General features: G+C 39.4%; 1 protein-coding gene across 1 annotated transcript in view; it reads left to right on the top strand.

Moving 5' to 3' along the window:
• LOC122805298 (girdin-like) overlaps positions 1-25156 on the top strand; it is a 1431879-nt gene that overhangs the window by 1038396 nt on the left and 368327 nt on the right. Inside the window, exon 17 of the mRNA XM_044075386.1 lies at positions 12311-12452. Coding sequence (XP_043931321.1) covers positions 12311-12452 — 142 coding nt within the window. The remainder of the gene's footprint in view (positions 1-12310; positions 12453-25156) is intronic.

Here is a 25156-nt window from a genome sequence, read left to right as displayed (position 1 = left end):
TGAGTTTAGCATTAAGTAGAAGGAATCCAGTGACATAAAAGAGGTGCACTACAATAGAACACAGAGCCATGCCATAGCAGGCTACTGTACTTATAAAGCACAACAAAACAACAGGCCACATATAACAGAAGGCAGTGCACCAGCACTTATTCAAAGTCAGGTCTGTGCACAGAACAGCAGCACAGCACTAAGTGATTTCTCCCATTCCCATATTATCACATTACACTCTCCAGCTGGCACATACTGACAGAAGTGTGCCTTGATGCCAACAAACAGGGAGAATGTCAATGAAAGTTAGAATGTATCAGGAGCACATGTGCACATCACATGGCATGGTAAGGGCACCACTGGACATGTTGCAACATGGAGGCTTCTGAAAAGTGGTTTAAATGCATCTAACCATTATATGGTACACACACGCCCTTCAGTGAGAAAACATCTACTGCAAATAACATGTGGGGAAACTGTAACATGCATAACGTGCATCATGGATGAGCATTCATATGGACAATGGCTAAACTATTATTTTGTAGACACAGCTAGGTAGCTGGAAAGAATGAGTGAACTTTGGTCTGCAATAGAATAAGGACCAGAGGAGATAGGGGCATGTGTAACACACAGCCTATATATTTATGTATTATTTATTTATTTTATATAGTAGTAATGTCACACAGTCTATGCATAGGCATGCAATATCATGTGCATGAACACCTAATGCAGTGATGTGAACATGTACTGATCTCTGACACACAGAAGTGAAATATGTTAGCCCATCACAGCATGTCTCACAGCATGATCACACAATATAAATGAGTGCATGCAGCATGTACATCTAATGCAATGATGTGAACATGTATCGAACACAGGCACATAACATGTGAAATGTTTCATCCATCACAACATGGCAGACAACATGACCAGATAATATAGATGTGGGCACTCAACATCAGGTGAATGTATGCGTAATGCAATAATGTGAATATATACTGATCGCAGGTACACAAACATGTGAAATGTGTCAGCCACCACACTAAGTCACACAGCAGCACACATTCTCATGCAGAATGTTGAGACTGATATATTAAGTGCAGATATAAGCAGCAGTGTTTGAAAAAGTGAACATCAGGGAAAAAAGGTACTGCATAGCATGAGAAATACAAATATAGAGGAATACAACATGAGTCTAACAAAAAAGTCATAGTTACTGTGTATGCAGCAAATGTACAAAACCCAGGACAAAGCAAAAACAGCATACAAATCTTTATCTGCTGATCAGTGTTGGTTGTTAATCCTTATCCCTTCATCACACCCTTCTGCTTCATTTCCTTAGAGTGTACTTCCCTATGGAACTTACTTACAGTTCAAGGTATGTCTAACATAAATAGCTATGAGAAATAGCAACTGCCATGTCGAGATGCAGTCTAAGTCATACCTAGTTTGCTATGGACTAGTAGTAGCCAGGCACTGACCTCAAGACAACAGTTCATTATGTTTTCATACTAGTTAGTACTGGGTAGGCACTGACCTGGAGACAGCCATCTGTTATGTTGACATCTTCACTAACACCTTATTCTAATATCCCTGGTCTCTTGAAATGTCATGGATATCCTCTGTTATCCTCTGTATTACCTTAAACTGAAATAGTCAGAGTTCTGTCCCTTTGTGGCACATTAGAATGGAAGATTAAAGAACATAACTTGTTAACAAGCTTCATTCATTTTGTACTCCCATGTTTGTCTCCCCCAGTCTCTCTTTCCCTACTGTTTAATTCTGAGCAAGTTGCTTAACCAGACAATGCTCTCAGGCCCCCCTAAAGAATACCATGTATGCCTAGGGACTGGGTAATGTATGCTCATGAAAAGTCATGGTGTTTTGTCATGTTGCTGTATTGCAAAACAAGTCACATGCACATATATACTAGTGCCACTAGGAGCCCACAGGCACACAGGCAAGACCAATAGCAAGACTTATACATGGTATAGACAGCACAGAGATGAAAACACTTATGGTGCATGGTGTTAACACAGAATATAATGAAAGAGACTGTAATGAGGTAACTGTATCCCATCAAGAGCGCTACACAGGTAGTATTCTGGCAAAATGGCAGAACAGAGATTGCTACTTTTTGATAATGCACTGTTTACTATCAAGCAAACTAGGACATTGATAGATGTATATGGTACACAATGTGTAAAGAAAGGCCACTCATATGTGGCTACAGGAAATCAGTCCACACTACATAACATTTATTTTATTTTATTTTACATTTGTTTACCGGGCTAGTCCAACTGGATATATGTCCATTTTCAGTGGAGGCCCGGGGAGAAAAGCTCCGATAGAAACTACTAAAACAAGTTAAGCTTAAACAACATGTATGCAGTGGCTGAGCACTCATTTGTTGTACAGGTAGCACAGGTTGTTGTACACAACCAGCATCAGTGCAAATGAAATATACATGCATGCATGCCACAGGAACATGAGTGTTGCCTTTGTTTTGGCATGTCGTATGGACATTACATTCATATGTAGCTACCACACGTAACATCCTCAGGGGCACAGACAAAGATATATGCAACAAACTATAAGACTTAACAGAAATGCCAATAATGTGGAGAATCCATACAATCCTGTATCTCACATATGCCATAAACAGTGCGAAAACTGCTGCCCATAACATGCTTCCAGCAAAATCACATGTGCTGTCACATATGATGGTTGCAGTCAGATGTTCCAGTAATGACATTTAGCAAGATGCACAGTGCAGAAGGTTATGTGTAGTGCATGCAGAGGCAACAACATCAATTATATCAATAGTGCATTAGGTACTATGAGTGCAACCCTATATATGCATGCACAGAAATGCATATACACACACACACACACACACACACACACACACACACACACACACACACACACACACACACACACACACACACACACAGAGTATTTGCTGCACATAGGACATATTATTATTTTTTATTTTTATTTGCAGTTGTTTAACCAGGATAGTCCATTGGGCCTGAAGAACCCATTTTCAATGGAGTCCTGGGGAGAAAAGCTCCTCATACAGATTACAGAAAGGTTAATATACAAACATAGATTACATGAAGATTACAGAGGTAAACAAACTAAGATTAATATACACACATAGAACGAATGAAGATTACAGAGGTAAAACAGACTGATCAAAAGTATTTCAATCAAAGTTAATACATTTTTTTTTCTAGTAAGGAGTTGTATAATAGAAGCAAGCAATAATTAGTTACTTGCGATATGTTAACTTCTTGCTCTGTACATTTAAAATGATTTTCTAGTAAGAACACCCAGATAGTGCATTGAAATATGCAAAATATCCATACTGTGCAATATCCAACACTGAACATGGACATGCAGCTGCAGTCGTATGTTCCATGTAACACTTTGCATCATGTTTACACATTATTACTATATTGTATGATACCCCTACACATGAATATGTTGATATTGGATACTAATATAGAGTAATATAGCACAAGCAGCAGTTGTTCCACATATCGCCTACCAGGTGTGCATCATAATTGTCACATACATACTCTTCATGAAACACAAACGATGACAAGTCATTAGATAAACACACTTAGCCATACTATGACATTTACATGCCATTCCTGCCATCTGAGATGGATATCATGATTGCTTGTGTGTGTGTGTGTGTGTGTGTGTGTGTGTGTGTGTGTGTGTGTGTGTGTGTGTGTGTGTGTGTGTCTCTGCGTCTGGTACTATGTATGGGCATGTGTGTGCATGTGTGTGTGTGTGTGTGTGTGTGTGTGTGTGTGTGTGTGTGTGTGTCTCTGCGTCTGGTACTATGTATGGGCATGTGTGTGTGTGTGTGTGTGTGTGTGTGTGTGTGTGTGTGTGTGTGTGTGTGTGTGTAAAAAGAACAACATAACAACATGGTATCGTGTACATGCTGGGATATCTAGTCTGTGTTTATCATATTGAACATAGCATTTGTACATTATCTCTTAGCACATTTTTTCACAGTGCAGGCATACTCTACTCGTATATAATATATTAAAACAGTATCATATCCATGAGCGCTGCACCCTGAACATTAGTGCTTACTGTTTGCAACAAAGTACAGCCACAATTTGGCAACAGATATCCTACACTATCATACGGAATGCCATTGGTTTGATTTGGCATTGTGTGCTGTAATACACATATGATATGTATGTGGCTGTGGTAGATGGGCTTTGATCTACCAGCATAGCATTACCATGGTAGTATACATGGAACCCAAATACAATGTATATGGCAGGGTCTATGACCACTAGATATGCTGATGTACAAATGCATTTTCATGGGCATGCAGATCTTAACTATGATTTTGCATATGCTGAAATGATACTTTCAACTGTGCATTATAAAATGTAATCAGGAATGGTACAATAATGTACTTTCCATACCATCTGTTTAGCCCCAATTAGAACAAAAACCAAAAGGAGTGATGAAAGCGAACAAAAATTACCAGGAACAACAAAATGATCGCTCAGGAGAACCAAATAAGGGTACAGACCAAGTACCAAGAGCAGATGGAATACAAGGCAGTTTATTGTGCAAAACACAAATGCTAGCCCCCTCAGAGTTTGTTTGTATTTGCACACATTTTTCTGCCTCATCTCCTCATCAGTACAGAGGACAAATAAGCAGTGTGTAGACATTGTACAGAGTATGCAGTGAAGTATATGGTACAATAATGAAGTGCATTATACAAACCTGTGAGCCACAGCTACCAAGTGGTTGTTCAAGTGCGTAGTACTCTCAGCTTTGGAGCTTTTCCAGTCTCTGTGGATCTTTTCTGTCCAGGTTGTTTCACTTATGATGGCACTATTTCCCAGGAACAGCAAGTCAGTGTCATGTGACAAATCTTTAAATATACTGTGCCACACAGAACAGCCTGAGATATTTTAAGATATTCATCACTAAATAGCTCATCTTCATGACTAAAGACATGGCATTCAATGAATCACATTTACCACTATCTATAGAAATGTGCACAATTATACCTTTGCTACCACACATCTTAATGTAAGTCTGGTTATCACACCTATTTCACCTTGCATAATTCATAAAATGGTTGCAGCATGTCTGATTGTGCATATTGTCACTACCCACAAACCCCTGTTCCTCCGAACTGCCAGAGACATATCTAATGCCATCACTGCCATAGACTAGCATAAATGCATATATTACTGGCTGCATAACAATGTGCTACAGCTATGAAAACAGTACCCAGTCATGTGTCTATGACATTATAGATGTGCAGAGCTTATTATTCATGACATGACAACTCTTCCAGATGAATGTTGTGCTGAGACTGGCAAATCACTGAGATCTGCTATCTGTTCATACTGATGTCAGGATTCAAGTCCTTTTTGCTAATTGCTGTTAGGTTCCACAGACCTATGGCCTGTGCAGACATCATACCATAACAGTTTATTTCTTTATTTTGTTCAGTATTTGTTTATAGGCCAGTCCAACTAGGATGGCATGCATACATACCCTTTTCAGTGAAAACCTGAGGAGAAAACCTCCATATAAAAATGACTTAAATTTAATAAGATTAATGTTAATACATAAGAAAAAAACATGTTTAAACAATAGTTATAGAGACTAATGTTAAAAACAGAATACAATGCGTGAGAAAAAAACATATGTTTAATTTTGAGTTATTCACATTATGTATACAAGAAAAATGAGTTCAAAAGAGAGCTGTTCAAATAAGCTCAGACAAACGTACAGTGAAAGAAACGATGCAGTTTAATGCAGTGAGTGGTATGGAAGAGAAAAAGGAAACCAAGTAGAATATGATACAATGTATACACCGAGAAGGCAATTTCAGAGAAAACCAAAACAAGAAGAAAGCAAAATATATGTATAGAGGTCAGTTTCAGGGGAAAGCAAGGAGTGCTCCAAGGGAAAGTTTAGAGAAGTGGCTACTATATTTTAACATCGGTTTGATAGGCTGGATAAAATGGGTGAATACTGAGGATATAAGCAAGGTATATAGGAGAAGAGGAGGTGAAGAGAAGATGGAGACCAGGATTGAGGGAAATGTAGAAGTTATAAGCAGAAAGTTATAAGGTAAAAAGGAGATGTGGTCCAGAGTAAAACAGGGAGTCAAGTATTACTTAAAATGATTAGGTGTTAATCAAGGCATGACAAGAACATAGCCAGGGAAGACAGATGCTCCTTTAGAAGAACTTTGAAAGTAGATCAGTTTGAGATGCACTTTATGTGGAGCAGAATGGCATTCCAATATTTTGCGACATAACTGGAATAAAGTGAGTCACCTGCAGAGTTATTTGATTTGGTGATCCTAACAGTGACTGAGAACTGGATCTTAACTGTTTTGTTGGTGAGTTATTTCGATAGTGTATGTTGGAGAATAGAGCAGTTATCTGATTGCTATGTTAAGGTATGTGCTGTCATTAGCTAGCAGTAAGTTAGCTGATTTGCTAAGTCCAGCCATTTTAATTTTTTTTAGTGCAATGCAATGGTAATAATAAGATGGGAGGTTTGTGGCAAATTTAGTGAATCTGTTGTAGCAGGATCATAGTTTGGCTATTCAATTAGATTTGAGGTTGCTAAGTATGGAAGAAGCATAGAATGGTACTGGTAGTAGAGAAACACGTCCTACATTTTCTTGTGTTATTAGTAATATAATATTTGGTTCTGTATAGGGTACCAACTTTTTGATTTGTTTTATTAAATGGCTTATACGATGACCATTTTTCAGTTTATCATCTAGTATGACACCTAATATTTTGATTTAAGATACTAGTTCAAGTGGTGTGTTATTGTTGGAGGTGATGTTAAAGGTTTGTTTAAGTTAGCTTTTATGTGCAAATAATATAAGTTTCATTTTGTTAGGGTTAAGAAGAAGCTGAGAGTTTGATAGTCAAGTTTCAATAGAGAAGAAGTTCTCTTGGGTGATTTTTTGTAGTGATGAGAGGGATAAGGCAGAGCAGATATGGGTGGAGTCATCTGCATATTGAATTAATAAGGCATATTTGGAAGCCTTGTGTAGAGAGGTAGTGTAAAAATTGAATAGGAGAGGATGAAGGATGAAACCCTGAGACACTCTTATGGTAACTGGGAAAAAGGATGAATAGGTGTGCTACCACTTAACTGCTTGTTGTCATTCAGAGAGGTAGTTATAAAACCAGTATATTACTGATTGAAAGAGATGTAGTATGGAGAGTTCAGATAGTAGTTGATGGTTTGCAGCAGTACTGAAAGCCTTGCATAGATCTAAAAAGATTGAGAAGACATAGTTACCTTCAGTTCTTTCTGTATCAATGTTGTTAGTAAAGCTCAGAAGGGCTGTTGTGATATTGTATTTGGGTCTAATGCCATGTTGAGCATTTGTGATTAGATTGTAAGATGATAGGTAAGTCATGATTTGGGTACAAATACATCTTTCAAGAATCTTTGTCAATGGGGAAAGGATGGCAACAAGACTATAGTTTGAGAAATCTGTGGAGGTGCCTTCTTTATGCAATGGGATTATATATGAAATTTTCCGGATGTTAGGTATTTTACTTTGTTTGAGGTAGTGATTAATGAGGATAGATATGTTGTATGCTGCAGTATTAGCTACCATAGGAAGTTCTGAAGATGGAGTATCAGCGGTTTTAGTATTAGTAGGTGTTTCTTGATAGAAGAGATGGGAATAGATTGGAAGTTGAAAGAGGTGCTCTGAATTCAGGAACATATGGAAGAATAAGACTAGAGGGACTGATTTTAAGTAGTTTAATTACAAGTTGTATGAAATGGGAGTTGAACTGGTTAAATATCGAGCCAGGGTTATTGTTATTTAGATGGGTTGGTGTAGAGGTTTGCTCTGGTTTAAGAAACTTATTGATGGATTCCCAGAAAAGTCTAGGGTTATTGCAGTTGTTGCGCTGCAGCTTATAGTAGTAGTTTTTATCATTTTTTTTTATTTTATACATTGTTAGCTTTCTTAGCTATTGGAAATTATCAAGAGCTGACTGTGTTTTATATTTAAATCATTTTCCATGCCCTGCCTCTGTTAAGCATCAGTTGTTTGCTCGCTTTAGTAAGCCATGGAACAGGGATTGATTTTACTCATTTACGTCTAGAGGGAGCATGCTGATTTAGACTATATAGGAAAGTAGAGTTGAAATATGATATGGCATCATTAAAAGGTAGGGCTTTTTGAGGTGTCCAGTTGCATTTATGAGGTGTATCAATGAACAATTCCTTGCTGGAGGAAGCTAGATTTCAAACATTGTTATAAATATTTTTCTCAAAGCTGTTATTGTTCCCAAGGACAAAGATGGGGACATGGTTACTTATGATATCTGGTAAACAGCCAGATGTTTGGACATTGTTATGGTTGGCCATTAGTATCCAATCTAACAATGACTTGCTACCTATTCTTTTGTCAGTTTTGGTTGGGGCATCAATGACCTGGGAGAAACGATACATGTTACTTGGGTTAGATTCTAGGGAATAGTTGCAGGCTTCCCAGTCTATATGAGATCTCCTAGTACAATAGTTTCAAAAGTGGTAGTTTTCTAAACCAGCTTAGTGTATCTTCAGTTAAGGTTAAGTCATTGCCTGGTGGTATGTAGAGAGAATCAATACACACAAGTTATTTTTGTTGTTTATTTTGAGTACATATATTAGAAGTTCAGGCTTGTGGAAGATCATCAAGTTTATTTATAAAACTTCTAATGTTAGCATTTAGTACTAAAATACTGGTGCTAGTTGTAGAGAGGAGAGGAAGAGATGAGATTAAGTTGGGTTAATTGGTACAATGGAAGTAGTTTAATTGTTTTGGTCCGAATTTGGGCAAATGTCACCACAGAGTGATAAAGCATTAAGTGTCTGATGATAGTACTTAAGCAGTTTTGTCAAGGTTTTGTCTTTATAGAGCTTGTTTTGGCTAAGAGAGTTTGTTACCAGAATCATGAGCAAGATTTGGGGTGAATTACAGACATGAAGATATCTATAAGAGACAAAACTGTTTAGAGAAGGCTGGAAAAGTTTGCGAGAAATGTTTTAGAAGAATGATAGGTAGGTGAACTGGAAGTAGATAAAATGAATGTGAAAGGTTTAGTGTGGGTGTTTAATAGGATTTAATTGTGTAAGTGTAGTGAGAAGGCAAAGACAGGAAAAGATGAGAATGCTTAAAGGTAACATAGTGGATTAGATGAAGGATTGTTAAGATAAAGACCATGAAGGTGTCTTTTTGTTTAAGGGTTCCATGTTGAAGTATGAGAAGAGATCATAGAAGCAATAGGAGTGGTGGATGTGAAACAGGGTGTGTGAAGTTATGCTAGAATGTATGTGAGGAGATGATCAGATAGATTTGATTGGAAGATAATAGTAGGAGGGAGGATTCTACCCAAGTTTAAAAATAGAGGTTGTAGGGGTGGGTGGGAGCAGAATGAGCCTGAGCAGAGCAAGAGCAAATGGAGCAGGCCACACCTTCAAAAGTAGTGAAAGCATGGCTACAAGAGCATATCTGTGTATTTTAGGAATAAAGCACAGATAAGCAAATTATGTATAAAATAACTGATTGACAAGAAGGAATACTAGTATAATGTTTACTGGGAGTTGAGTGAAAGAAGACATGCTACTTTTGTGGCATTTAACATTTGGAAGTGGGTATTTTTATTTTTTATACAACAAAATCTGTGAAGGGAATTAACTGCTTTTTACTCAAATGTATTTCTTTTTTGTTTTCATATGGCAAAGTGGGGGTGATAATTTAGAGGGATCCTTCCAACTGCTGAATGTTTCTAAAGATTACAACTTAATTAAAATCAATTAAAAGACAAAGCTTACAGAGGTTTTTTCCTAACCCAGTAAGAAGGGAGCAAATACTTTATCCTGGAAATGCACAGCCTTCAATATAGTAATTTCAGGTAGCTGAAGGCTGATGCAAGTTATTTAATGACTGGCAAGGACTTAAATCAAGAGGAAAGGAAATAAGGAAATGGAATGGTGTGATATGTAGTAAAGGAAAGAAGAACCAAGACAGTGAGCAAAAATGTTGACTATATATAATTACAGCCTAAAATAATGGATATATACATTAACAGTCAATATTTCTATTTCACTTAGTAAAACCACATAAATCATTAGTTCTGTATTGTCAGTAATAATAAAGCTTAGACAATGCATTCATCAAGTATTCATATAGTTGCAGTGCAGACAGATGTAATTATGAGGTAAATGAGAATTAAACAGAACTGCATAAGCTGCAAAATCTGTATAGTCTACAATGTTAGAAAAACAGAATTCTACAGAAAGAAAACAAATTCCTGAATTCCCACCAAGTTTCCACAAGCATGTACTTGCTGACCACAAAGTCACTACATGATCACTTGTCTGTGAAAATGTAATTGCACATTATACATTGCTTGTTTATCGGTACTGTTTTCACGGATGTATGCTGTAATGGAAAAAAGCACTACATTGTATTAGAAAACAGAGTTCTACAATAATAAAACATCACTGGTCACTTAGCGTTCCACAGTAGTGACTTAATATATTTATTTATTTGTCTTTGATGACAGACAAAAGTCTGACTGGGTAAATTCCATTTTCAGTGGAGGCCTGTGGAGAAAAACTCCACATTTAAGTTGCACATAATGCAGATTTATAATTGCAGGGTAAAACATTTATACATGAGCTTATTTACATGATTTTCAAATATTTCTTACATGAACATAGCATTTTAACACAAAAAGCAAGAGAGAAATTAACATATATTGGCTAATTATTGAAGAGAAAAATAAAATGCAATAATAGTTAATGCTTTTATGGCATGGTGGCTGCAGTAAAAAGACAAGACTGGGGTGTTTTTGAGGTTAGTAATAAGTTACAGATAGAGAAGTAATAATGTAGCTTAAAATTTGATGAGAGATATGAAAGAATAAATTATGGAAATGAGCAAGAGGATAAATGAACAGAGGAGGAAATGTAGTTAGTGGTGGGGTGTGAGAAAATGAGGAAGAGTTTAGGAAATGAGTGCAGTTTGAGGAGAAGCGATAAGGTACAAAAGCCTGGGAAGCAAAGCAGCTGTAAGAGTTGAAGTAATGTATTGGAAGAGACTGGTGAAAATTAAGATTGTCTACTCATGGTGTGAAAGTGCAGCCTTGCAGGATACAGGCATACTTCTCAACTGCCCAGATTTTCACAAAATTTCCAGAGTTTTGCCACATATTTTACTCTGTTCCTCATAAAATTTGTATTTTTCTGGCAAATCACTGAGGACTGTGATATGATTTGTCCAGGTTGCTTCATAAATACAAAGTATGGGTACTTGCCTTTCTCTCCATCTGTATAAATATATACATATGATCGACAGCTCATATGATCCACACTCATGTCGACACCAAAACACTGAAAGCTCAAAACACCAAAAACTCATTTGATTGAAACTCATAACATCAGTACATGAAATTCAAAGCATTATGCCCTTTCTCTACTGTAGCACGACCCTGGAGTTAGAATACATACTTGGGGGGCACAGCCCCCCACACTGGGGGTGTGTGGGGGGTGTACCCCCCACATATGTCATAAATGTTGAACATACACATGGATACTTATCACAGAAATAATATTTATCTAAATAATGTGGGGGGCTCCACCCCCCTAACTATGTATTATAACTCCAGGGCCGTGCTACAATGGGGAAAGGGCATAATGCTTTGAATTTCATGTGTCGATGTTATGAGTTTCGATCAAATGAGTTTTCAGTGTTTTGAGCTTTCGGTGTTTTGGTCTCCCTGAATCGTTTGTCAATCATATGAGCTGTCGATCATATGTAGTAGACCCATATAGATAAATGTATGTATATGTATGTATATATATATATATATATATATATATATATATATATATATATATATATATATATATATATATATATCAAAGTTCAGGGCTGAATGCTATAGCACTGTCATCCTATATTTCACGTTTCTGTTAATAAGACAAAATGCAAGTAAAACGCACAACATCACTGGATGCCAAAGAAAGTAATTAGAGTGCAAGTTTCAGCTTGAAATTATAATGTACAAAAAGTGTGACATGCATTTTAATGAAAAAAATAATAAAAACATATATATATCTATTCTGGCCAACAGTATGCACCTAAATCTATTTCTGATTAATAAATGCTGAAAAGAAGTTTTGTATTAAAAAATGGTGACTATAATCATCTACATGACAGTCTACAAAATAATGTTTTTTCTTTTGTATTATTCATTGTGTGTTTCTTGTCTAGTAACTATAAAATGCTGGAACATAAGCTAGAATCATCCTTCAAGAAAACATTGGAAATGAAAGAAGAGCAGATTATGGCACTCAAGGTTCAGACTCAGAGCTTAGCTACCCTGAACCAGCAACTTACTGAAAAGCTACAAAAGGTAAGAATATCAGATAAATAAATGTGCTCTGTTACATTTGCTTTCTTCAAAATGATTTGGATTTCAAGTAAGACGAATATCACTTAAACCATGAAATATCTAGTATGACCACACATTGGCAGCTAGCCTTTGGAATCTCTACCTGGGAAAGGGGCTTTAGTAAAACAGACTCCTAATTGAAACCACCTACCCAACAGCTCAGGAACATAACAGAGTGCCTGCATTTTAGAAAGAATCTTCTGGAGCACCTGAAAAAAGGTTTGCTCTCTTTTTTCACTCCTTGTCCAAAAGCATTCATTTCTGCCATAAATTAGCAACTCGTCTATGTATGTAACAGGTTGGGAACTACTCAGATGACTGGTCAGTCCCTGTAAATGTATTCATACTAAACGAACTGCCCTTGTGAGCCATTTTAAGCCTAGCCAATTATCCCTTGTGAGAATCAAACTCTACAACTTGTGTTTGTAAGGCAAACACCTTAACCATTAGGCCACCCTCCCAACAATAAATATACACTCTCTGCAAGGCTCAAACCTAGGACCCTGTACACCATAGCCAAAGTGATTTACCATTAAGCCATACTAGATATGTATAACAGGTCTAAAGCTTCTCAGATGATTGGCTGATTTTTGTAAATATGTAAATACAAATATGACATTATCATTAACCTCTAAATAAACTGAATCTAACTAGTACCCAGGAAATGTTTAAGAGAAGCAAAGCCACCACTCTTCTCCTTTCCCTTCCTTTTCTCGAAGAATCATGCTCTCCTTCTTCTCAGTTTCTTTGCAACTATCGGCCTCTCCCTCTTTTCAACTAATTCCCCATTTCTTAATTCAGAAACTAAGAAACAGTAACTAGTCTCCACTTGACTATCAATATGGCCCTGTGCTATAACTCTACTACCCATCTGGGTGCATCACAATTAAACTAGCAATCATTGCCTACATAGAAACACATTATGAACAAGTATGCAAAACTGTATTAATCCCATGAATTGTTAGCAATGTACATTGCATGAAATATTCAGTCTCTGCAACTCTTTAAGACAATACTTTGGCATGTAGCCTTTTCACAGTCTATAACATTTAAGAGTACAAGTTTTTAACTAACTGTGTCACAATCATTTCAAAATTATCTGTGTAGTAGTTTGAGATATAAATGAACTCTTCTCCTTCAATCACTTCAAAATTATCTATGAATTACTAATTTATTACTTCTGAAACAAATTTGTAATGACTCCCATATCCTGGCTGAAAAGGGTCCATGGACCAGTTCACTTACCTGATCAACAAAGTATAAAATAAAAATAAATAAAAAAAAATAAATCATCTAGTTGGACTGCTTCAGTTTGTGGACTATAATCTAAAGAATTTGGAAGCTTATACTAAACAATGAAAAATATCAATAACTGTACCCTAATGAAAAGAACTATACAGTCTCTTACCCATTTGAGACCAATGCCATTTTCTGTATCATACTGCAACTTTTTAAAAATATTTTTCATTTATTTTATTTTATTTTACTTTTCTTTATATGTCACTTTTAGGTTTTATTGTATTTATTGATGTTCATCGTGCATACAGCTGCAGACATAACAGATGGGTTATCCTGCCGTCAGGCGGGTCCTCGGTCAGCCGAATTCCAAAGTCTAGGTCCGGCGTCGGTTGTTGTCGCTTCTTCCCTGACGTCAGTGTGGCAGGGGTATAAAAGAGCCAGCCGACGCCATCTTCTTCAGTCTTTCTTGCCGCACGGTGCCCGAAGCAGAAGCAGTTTGCAAGTGCCAGTCGGCCAGCTCCTGAGATTTACGAAAATATTTCAGCCGAAGTCTTCTTGAAAGCTAAGTACCCCGTTGGGGAAACTTTTCTTGCCTCAGACCGATGTCAGACAAAGTTAATAATTGCATTTCATGTGGGAAGCAAATACCGCATAAGGATTTCCACTCTTTCTGTATTCCTTGCTTAGGCCCAGACCACGACGTCTCGGCCTGCCGTTTTTGTGCTAGATTCAACAAACGCACTATTAAGTGTCGGGTGGAGTTCGCCCTTCACTATTTTGGTAAAAAATTTAATTATATTATGTCGTTGGATACTCCGACTCCAGTTTTGAGTAAAAGACGCAAAGATAAGGACCGACATACGAGGTCTGCGACTTCTACTGACACCACACTAAGGCCGACTACCGGTTCTCCGGTTCTCAGCGAGGTGCCTACGCAGCCCCTGAGTACCGATGACACTTCATTACCGGTGTCTTCAGTACCCGAGGTCGCAGGCTCCTCGGTCCCCATTCTGACTACAGATACCGACGCCACTCTTGGCTTGGAAACTCAGAGTTTAGACAGGCCTGCCATTTCTCAAGGTGTCTTCAGGCCTTCCTCCTTCTCTATTAAAGCTTTCACAAAATCTAAAGCAGCCATGAAAACTAAAAAACAAGGACCTCAGACCCCCTCTCAAGGCCCCATGCCTAAAAAAACAGATGCTCAAAATGGCTGAGGACTTGATTACTCTTATCAGGGGTTCTCAACCCCTCTCGGACAAAAGGCCCAAATTAGAGGAAGACTACCCTTCCTCAGATCAAGCCTCTATTACCTCTGAACATTCTGAGGACCAGGACTACACCTATTCTCCTTTTGAAGACTCTGATGCAGAGGAGTCTATTCCCTCGGTCTCCCCCCCTGAGGACTACTCTTTTGGGGAAACCCTACATACTTTGAGGGAACACTTTCACTGGGAAGGCCAAGATTACTCAGATTCCAAGAAAAGGCTCAGGGATTTTCTCTTGCTACCCCAGCATAGGCCTCTGGCTATCCCTCCTGTCTTAGATATATTAGATGATGTGATCACAGAAGCCAGCCTCAACCCAGATTCTTTACCTCCAGCTCCTGTTAAACCCGACAGGTATTACCGGGTTCCTGATTCACACCAGTTCCTATACAAAAGCCATACTGCTGACCCAGAAACTATTTCACAGGGTCCCAAGGGAATTAAGGCCTCTACTGCTAAAAACCCATTACCTTCAGAGAGAGATTCCAGAGCTTTAGAAAGGTGGGGGGAAAGGTGTATACCTCGGCCACTTTAACCATGAGGGCATTAAACTGTCATATGTTAAAGTATCAACGGTTTTTGTTATCTCAGTTGAAAAGCAAAATGACACAACCAGAACAACCAGATTTAAAAGAGTTGCAGGATTTGTTGCATAGTGCAGAGCAAGTGGGTAAACATACCTTGCAGTGTGGTTTTGATGCTTTAGAGGCCTCATGTAGAGCTGCTGTTATAGGGTCTGTCATACGTAGACATGCTTGGCTCAAAGAGCAAGCCTTACCAGATCATGTCAAAGCTAAATTACTAGATGCACCTCTTCAAAAAGATGTATTGTTTGGTGTTAAAGCTGAGGAGGTACTAAAGAAAATGGAGGAAAAGGCGAGATCAATGCAAACAGTGAAAGATTTCCTGCAGGTACAACCTCCACGTTTCAGCAGAAACTGGCCTTCAAAAAATTGGTCCTTTCCAGCCACGGACAGACCTCAAAGAGGCAGATACAGGCCCGAGGGGTAGAGGGCAATCTCAAGGATCATTCAGAGCCAGACAATGGCAAGCACCAACCCCAAGAGGTGGAGAAGATAGATCACAGTCATTCAGAAAGCAGACACAATGACTTTCCCCTTTACCTGCCAAGCAAAGCTTTAATGGCAGCACCTTTGGGCGGAAAACTGGCATTATTCTCAAAAAATTGGCATATTGTCACAAAAGACAAATGGATTCTGGACATTATAGACAGAGGCTACAGATTCCACTTTCACACCCTTCCAAAAATGAGAGGCATGCCAAACCTGCCACAAAATCAAAGGGCAGAGGCACAAAAACAAATTTCAGCTCTCATGGACATGAAAGCTATTCAAGAGGTACCTGCAAAAGAACAAGATCAAGGGTTTTATTCCAGACTATTCCTGGTACCAAGGAAAGACAAAGATTGGAGACCTATTTTAGACCTATCCATCCTAAATACATATTTACAAGTACCAAAATTCAAGATGCTCACATTACAGCAGCTTCTTCCCATGCTGGGCAAGGAGTCTTGGCTGGTAACATTGGACCTCAAGGAGGCATACCTGCATGTCCCTATCAGACAAGATTGCAGAAGATACCTCAGATTTCTTGCAGGTTCAACCCATTATCAATTCTCTGCATTGCCCTTTGGCTTATCTACTGCACCCAGAGTGTTTACGAAATGCCTGGCATCAGTAATTGCCTTCTGCAGACTTCAAGGAATACAAATATACCCATATCTGGACGACTGCCTGATCCAAGCGGACAGCAAGGACATACTTCTGAAACACATGGCGTTTGTAATAAAACTGTTGAACTTTCTGGGATACACAGTCAACAAAAAGAAATCAAAACTAATACTCTCTCTAAAAATAATTTTCCTGGGTGCCAGCTTGAATACAAACACCCAGATGGCCTACCTCACGCCAGACAAACAAGGGCAACTATCTCAATACTTCAGCAAAATGGCAACCTTCACCAGCTGACTGCAAGGAAAGTCCTGCAGGCTCTGGGATTCATGGCATCTTGCATCCTTCTGATCCCATGTGCAAAGCTGCATATGAGGAAACTTCAGTGGTACCTAAAAAACTTATGGTCTCAACACAGCCACAGTTTGGAAACAATTATACCACTCATTCCATGTCTTCAAAAGGAATTTCTGTGGTGGGCTCAAGCATGCCAAAGAAACATAGGTCTCCCTTTCTGCATACCTCAAGCAACTCAAATCATCACAACAGACGCCTTGGACTATGCCTGGGGGGCACACATGACAGATCAGTGCATTCAGGGAAAATGGTCCCAAAAAGAGAAGCACCTACACATCAACCAAAAGGAAATGCTAGCAGTGCAAAATGCTATTATGGCCTTCAAAGACCTACTGCATCCAGGCCAGCTATTGATAAGGACAGACAACACCACAGTGATGTGGTACATAAACAAACAGGGGGGAACTCATTCATACCCCCTGTGCAGACTAGCCATGACCCTATGGAACACAGCTCTGGAATTGCAAATCCAACTTCAGGCACAATTCCTGCCAGGGAAGGAAAACACACTGGCAGACAGCCTAAGCAGAAATATGACAGATCCACACGAATGGAAATTGCATCCTCAAGTTTTCGCAAAGATAACTCAGGCATGGGGACAGCCAGACATAGATCTCTTTGCTACCCACAGAAATTACCAATTGAAAAAATTTTGTTCAAGGACCTATCATCCACAGGCCTGGAAAGTGGGCGCGCTTTCTTTCAATTGGACAACATTGACAGTCTATGCCTTTCCGCCTCTCCCTCTGCTGCCCAAAGTTCTATTAAAAGCCAGAGCAGAGAGGCCGAAAATGATTCTCATTGCTCCAGATTGGCCAAGATAACACTGGTATCTGCTCCTGAAGGGCCTGACGCATTCCCCACCATGGATCCTACCTCTAGTGCCTCTTCTGCTGTCCCAGCACAACTTCAAAACTCTTCACAGCCAACTCAAAACCCTAAATCTAGCTGCATGGAGAATCCCTTGATTTCCCAACAGACCCTCCTCTCCAAGGAGGTGCAGGATGTCATCTTGGAGGCCAGAGGACCTTCTACTAGAAAAGCCTACTCCGCCAAATGGAAACGATTTTGTGCCTGGAATCAGAAAAAGGGCCAGAATCCTTGGGTAATAAATTTACCTCAAATTTTACAGTACCTAGCTGAGATGTTAAACAGTGGACTTTCCTTCTCCTCCATCAAAATCCACGCTTCAGCCATTTCTGCACAATACAACTCAGATCCTCCTTTATTCTCTCATCCTCTCTTAAGACAGTTCCTCAGAGGGGCAAAGAATATAAACCCCCCCAAGGAAACCACCAGTCCCTGCTTGGGACCTCAACTTCATATTGGAAAAGCTGACCCTTCCTCCATTTGAGCCAGCTGCTTCAACAGAACTACAATACTTGTCATGGAAAACAGCCTTCCTTCTGGCTATCACCACAGCATGCAGGGTTTCGGAACTACAGGCCCTTATGGCTGTACAACCTTTCATCATTTTCCATCAGGACAGAGTTTCCTTACGAACCAACCCTACCTTTATACCAAAGGTGGTATCCAGTGTAGCCTTGAATCAGACTATCCACTTACCTACCTTTTACCCTAACCCACAAAACAAAGGGGGAAGACTACTGCATTCCTTGGACATTCACAGACAACTTTGTTATTATTTGGACAGGACAAAGCCATTCAGGAAATCCGAGCAACTCTTTGTGTCCTATGCTACAGGTGCTCAAGGAAAGGCTATCTCCAAACAGACAATCTCAAAATGGATAGTCCACTGCATACACTTTTGTTACTCATTTCATGGAAAAGCTGTGCCTTCAAGCATCAGATCCCACTCCACAAGGGCCACAGCTACCTCTGCAGCTTTCCTCAGGGGGGTTCCTACCAAGGACATTTTGGAAGCAGCCACTTGGAGTTCAGTGCACACTTTCTCCAAACACTATCACCTTCCATTTTACTCTAAATCTAGAGCGGGATTTGCCACAGCTGTCTTGCAGGGAATCCTTGCTCCTCCTAGTTCCACTTAGTGCCTGCCACCCCTACTTAGCTTTGGGATTCTACCCATCTGTTATGACTGCAGCTGTATGCACGATGAACATAGTACAGTTTTGTACCTACCATAAATGTAGATGTTCGAGTGCTCATACAGCTGCAGTCCAGGTTTCCCTCCCTCCATCCCCTCTTAAGACAGGCCTTATGACAAACACCTTCTCATACAACCTATTTGGGGTATTCTTTTATGGTGTATTTGCTTGCAACTACTGTTTTTTGATTATTCTATATTGCATGATTACATAAGTTTATGTTTTGCCTTCCTTCTGAGGGCACCTGACATCTGGGGCAAGAAAAACTGAAGAAGATGGCGTCGGCTGGCTCTTTTATACCCCTGCTGCACTGACGTCAGGGAAGAAGCGACGACAACCGACGCTGGACCTAGACTTTGGAATTCGGCTGACCGAGGACCTGCCTGATGGCAGGATAACCCATCTGTTATGTCTGCAGCTGTATGAGCACTCGAACATCTACATTTATGGTAGGTACAAAACTGTACTTTCTCGCAGTAGTTCTGATTACTGAACCCTTTGTGTAGTTTATTCCTCATTTCTAGACAACTTCTAAGTAACAAAAGAAAGGAACATGTTTTAAGATGACTGCTTTCAGGTGATTTTTTTTTTCCTTTCTGACTATATGCATGTTTTTTTCCAGTGGCATGTTCATTGCCAGCTGAAAAGAGCATGTGTTTTCCTTATATGTTATGATTCCAATTTATGAACTCCATTTCTACTGCTTACACCCATATCTTTAGTCTTACAGTTTGGACTAAGCTGTGTTACGAATAACTGTGATTTTATTGCACATTCTACAGCCATAAAACAAAGTAGGGAAGGAACTGTTACCTCTTTTTAGTTTGGTCTTAGTTACTCAATGCTTGCCAGACCCTCGTCTACATCTGAACAGAAAAGATGTGGTTAAGCATCTGCCATCTGTAGTTTTACAGGCACCATAAATTGTACATGGTACAGAAGCAGATATCGTCCTCAACAAATCATCCTGGGTCATTTTAAGTATTGGCTATCACATTGGTAAAGCTTTTTGTAGGGTCCATAGCAGAGTTCTCTGTGCTGATAACAAGTTATCTGAGAAGTTAGCAGAAGATTCTCAGGGGCTTTTCTGTTCTCTCATATCTGTAGACCCCCCCCCCCCTTGCATTGGCAGTTGTGCTCATCCTTTGGTGTTCGGTGGATGAAGAATTGTAATTATCAATTTCTGTTTTTCAGATGTTGTATGCTGCAGTGAGGAAAGATGTTCAGGCCGTCTAGAACCTATTACATTTCTGAGGCCCACTAAGGGTTTTATTTATTTGCTTATTTGTTTATTTATGTTATTAACCTGGAAGTTCCACTGAAGAGGGCCTACTGTCACCAGAGGATCAGACAGAGAGAGAGAAAAAAAAACATTCCTTGACAATAAGGCAGGCAGTACTGTACAAACACAGCTAAAGTAACAGAGATAAAAACAAAACTCAATATATAACACATATGCAATTGATGTTTTTTTATAACGTTCAATCCTGATAATTCTAGTTAAGTAAATATAACATTTGATGAGATATCTACGTAAGTAAGAGTCATCCTAGAGACAGCGGGTTTATGTAAAATGTACTTAGACATTAAGGAACACTTCTGAAACCTATACATGAACTTATGAAATGTATGTAAATGGCCACTTGTAGGAATGGCATAGGAAGGTTACACATAACATGTGTATAACACAGTTAAGCAAACAGGATAATGAAGAAGAAAACTAGGGAAAGAGAAAGTACAGAAAGTGGAAACCTGGAAAGAAGAGGGTTAGAAAATGAAAGCATTCAAATAGGTGTAGGCTACAGATAGAGGAAAAAAGTCCAATGCATTATGGTAAAGGTGTGGTGGCATAGAAAGTAGAAAGCAGTTGGAAGTTAGCAAGCAAGTGTAGTGAGTGAACAAAATGGACATTTGTACTTTTAGAAAGAGCTAGTGGAACGACAGAGAATGACTTACGTAAAATTATAGAAAAATGACAAAAGGAGACAGGAATAAGGAGAGTTACAGATAAAGCTTACACAGAATTTAAATAATTTGATATTTAGTGGGTAAACCACAGTGGCAGGCCCAATTACAAAGGAGTGGCAATTTTCTAAAGTCAAAGTTACTTTGAATTTGTCTGGAGCTGAAGGAAGCTTGTTCTATAGTTTTACTGCCATGACAAAGAAAGAAGAACCACCATACCTGTTGGTAGTAGAGAGAACAAGAATTTGGCTGTAGTTAGATGACCATAGACTGTGTGTGAATGTGTAGCATTAGTGAATGTTTGACAGGGATGGCCAGTCTGTCTGACATAACTATTTGTGGTCTAGTTTTAGTTTGGATGAGACAAGAAGATAGAATTCCATCCAGAGGATTGCAAAAAGATCCAGGCAGCAGCGTGTTCTAGAGGAAAGCACTCCAGAAAAATGAGACGATTTCTTACAGATTTGTTCTAGTTTATGTACAGAGTTACTGTACTTGCCACTTTTGAATGTGTGGAACATAAAGTAGATGAAAAGTAAGCATACAGCTGTAATTGTACGTTAATGTTATCATAAATATTCTTATTTGTATAACATGTCTATCTTTCATTTGATTTTATGAAAAGGCATACTGACATGCAAGTCCGAGAATTTTAGTTGATAGAGCAGCTTCACTGGTCTTATTGTCCATAGCAGTTATTCAGAATTCAAACTAAGTTAGAATACCTTCAAGAGCAAATGACTACAGCCCTTTTTCAATAATCTGCCCACTTAGCAAAATACATTAAAAATCATATACAAGCAATTATATGAGAATATAACTAATTAGGGACGGCTCCCGGGCAAACATCATAGATTTCATGAATGCTTCGGTGCCATAACTGCAATCTATCAGGTATGAATCTGTAATTGTACCATGACTTAGGAGAAGGGTCCATTCCCATCATGGTATTAGAAACCCAAAAGATTTTGCCTTAATCTCAGAAAATGCCATTGCACAACATACTTCATCTCTGACTTTAAAAGAGCCTTTGAAGCCATGTATAATAATTGCTTTTTGATCTGTCTGAAATAAAAAGGATTAGCTTATTTCAAAAGAGGTTTCTCAAAAAGGGCTTTTTCAATTAACTCCTATCACTAGACATCAGTCTCAGACTGTTTCTCAGATGGAGTCCCTCTGAGGTCATTACTAGGTCCCCTACTCTTTTTTACAATACCTTACATGAATTGGTGTTGATAATGGGTGACTTAAATGCACATATCGGGACAGACAGAACAGGATATGAGGACTGCCTGGGTCCACATGGGTGGAGCAATAGGAATAAAGAAGGAGAAGCCATTCTAGACTTCTGTCTGGCAAATGGCATGATAGTAGCCAACACATGGTTCAGAAAGAGAGACAGTCACAAGATCACATACAAGAGTAGCCAGCATGCAACTCAGGTAGACTTCCTCCTAGTAAGGAAAAGGCACTGGGGTAGAATCCATGATTGCAAAGTCATCCCCAGTGAAACAGTCGGTTCACAGCATAAACCAGTAGTTGCCACAATCAGCTGCAAGCAGTGGTCAGAGAAGGCTCTAAGGTCAACAGAGACCAGGCTGAAGACCTGGAAGTTGGCTGGAGAGAAAGTGCAGCAGTTCAAGGAATTACTCAGGACTCTTGCACCTCAAGAAGAGGAGGAAATAGGTGGAGTTGAAGAAGAGTGGCAGCGCCTAAAAACAGCATGTGTTAGGACTACAGAAAAGATATGTGGCTGAGCCAGGTAAGGGAATAAGGTACATAAGGAAAGCTGGTGGTGGAATGCAGAAGTGCAGGAAGTAATCAAAAGAAAGAAGGAGTGCAGGAAGAAGTGGGAGATTGAAAAGACTGACCAAGCTAGGAAGGACTACTAGTTGGCTAACAAAGAAGCTAAGAAAGAAGTTGCAATAGCAAAGAATAGGGCATCAGAGGCACGCTATCAGCTTCTGGAAAGTGACTCAGTAAGGGGCACAAAGAAACTATACCAGGTTGCAAGGCAAATACAGAAAGATAAAGAAGATAGTCAGACACCTTTCATAAGGGATTCCAGCAACAACCTGCTTACCAGCCCACAGGACATCAAAGGCAGATGGAGGGAGTATTTCCGGCAGCTTCTGAATGAAGAAACCCCCAAAGAAGCGGTACTGCCACAGAAACAGCCAACAATGAGAGTAGAAGAGGAGCCCAGCTTAGAAGAAGTAAGAGCAACACTAACGAAAATGAAGTCAGGGAAAGCAGCAGGCTCAGATGAGGTCACAGCAGATATGATAAAGATGCTGGGTGAGCTAGGGGAGAAATGGCTCCTGAGGGTACTAATTGTAGTGTGGAGAGAAAAGCGTATTCCAGATGACTGGAGAATAAGCATACTTGTGCCAGTGTACAAGAACAAAGGGGACATCCACAACTGTGGACAGTACAGAGGCATCAAACTCCTACCACATTGCATGAAAGTTCTGGAGAGGGTGATTGATAAACGGATACGCAGAATAGTAGAATGTAAGATGGGAGATGAACAGTTTGGATTCAGATCAGGATGCAGCACAATTGACCCGATGTTTGCATTGAGACAGATACTTGAGAAGAAACTAGAGAAGAGGAGAGAGTCAAACTGGGCTTTCCTAGACTTGGAGAAAGCATATGACAAGGTCCCAAGAAAGCTGATCTGGGCAGTACTGCGGTGGTTTGAAGTCCCAGAAACATTGGTAGAATTAGTACAGGCTATGTACAAGGACCCAGTGACTCAAGTACGAACAGTGTTTGGCCTCACTGAGGGGTTCCCAGTGGGAGTGGGTGTACACCAGGGTTCAGCTCTGAGCCCACTGCTGTTCATACTGGTAATGGACTACATCAGCAAACAGGTTGGAGGGGTCAGAGCAACAAAGCTGCTGTATGCAGACGATGTGGCAGTACAGGCAGACTCTGATCTAGAACTTCAGCAAAGGATAGGAGAATGGAATGCAAATCTGAAGGCACATGGGATGAAACTAAGCACAGATAAGACAGTGGTAATGGCAGCAGATTGGGGAAATCAGAAGAAGCTGAGAATAGAGATAGATGGGAAGATAGTGGAACAGGTAAACAGCTTCAAGTATCTGGGAGGGGTGGTTGAGTAGAAGGGTAGTCTGAATGAAGAGGTCAAAGCTAGAATCAGAGGGGCTGCAGTCAACTGGCATAGAGTATCAGGTGTAGTATATGACAAAAGAATGCCAAATAAGCTGAAAAGTAAGGTGTACACGACAGTGGTGTGACCAGTACTACTGTATGGTACAGAAACCTGGGCAGTAAAGGCAGAACAGTTGAAGAAGCTAGAGGTGATGGAAATGAAGTGCCTGAGAAAGGTGGTAGGATGCACACTGCGGGACAGGCGAAGAAATGAGGACATAAGAGCAGAAGCCAAAGTAGCTCCAATTGCAGAAAAGATCAAAGAAAACAGATTACAATGGTATGGGCACATGTGTAGAAAAGCAGAAGACAATCTGGTGAGGGAGATTTGGGACAGACAGTAAGAAGGTAAGAGGAAGTGACGGCGTCCAGCAAAGAGGTGGATGGATTGTGTGAAAGAAGATCTGCGACAGTCAGGCATGAGTGTTGAAGAAGGCAGGAGAGTGGCACTGAATTGAGACAGTTGGCGACAGTTAATACGATACCCTGACCCCATGTAAATGGGAAAAAAGGGGATGATGATAATGATTATCTGTCTTCTTATAGATGTCCCAATATTAATTGTACTATGTATGCTGATGATTTCATAGTACTCTAGTTAGTAATCTCCAGAAACCATGATGAAGCAAACATACAGACAGACTTTGAGATATTATAGAACTGGATGGTGGCAAAAAATGGCATTAACTATGCAGAACAGCTGTAACGTTATTTGGTACCCCATACAGACAATCAAAAGATACCAAAATGAAAATAAAAAGTCCACAAAATATAATAATGACTTAAAGCTAACTACCTATACATCTGATATGACCAGAATTTGCACTTTAAATATCACACAGTTAACTGCAAATCAGTTTTCATTCTGCTTAAAATATCCTAATACCTTACCATCCCCTCCT

This window comes from Protopterus annectens, chromosome 6.part1 (genome assembly GCF_019279795.1).
Source record: "Protopterus annectens isolate FY-2018-M chromosome 6.part1, PAN1.0, whole genome shotgun sequence".
NCBI classification, from domain to species: domain Eukaryota; kingdom Metazoa; phylum Chordata; order Ceratodontiformes; family Protopteridae; genus Protopterus; species Protopterus annectens.
The sequence above is the reverse complement of the archived record's forward strand: the minus strand, read 5'-3'. Positions and strand labels throughout refer to the sequence as shown.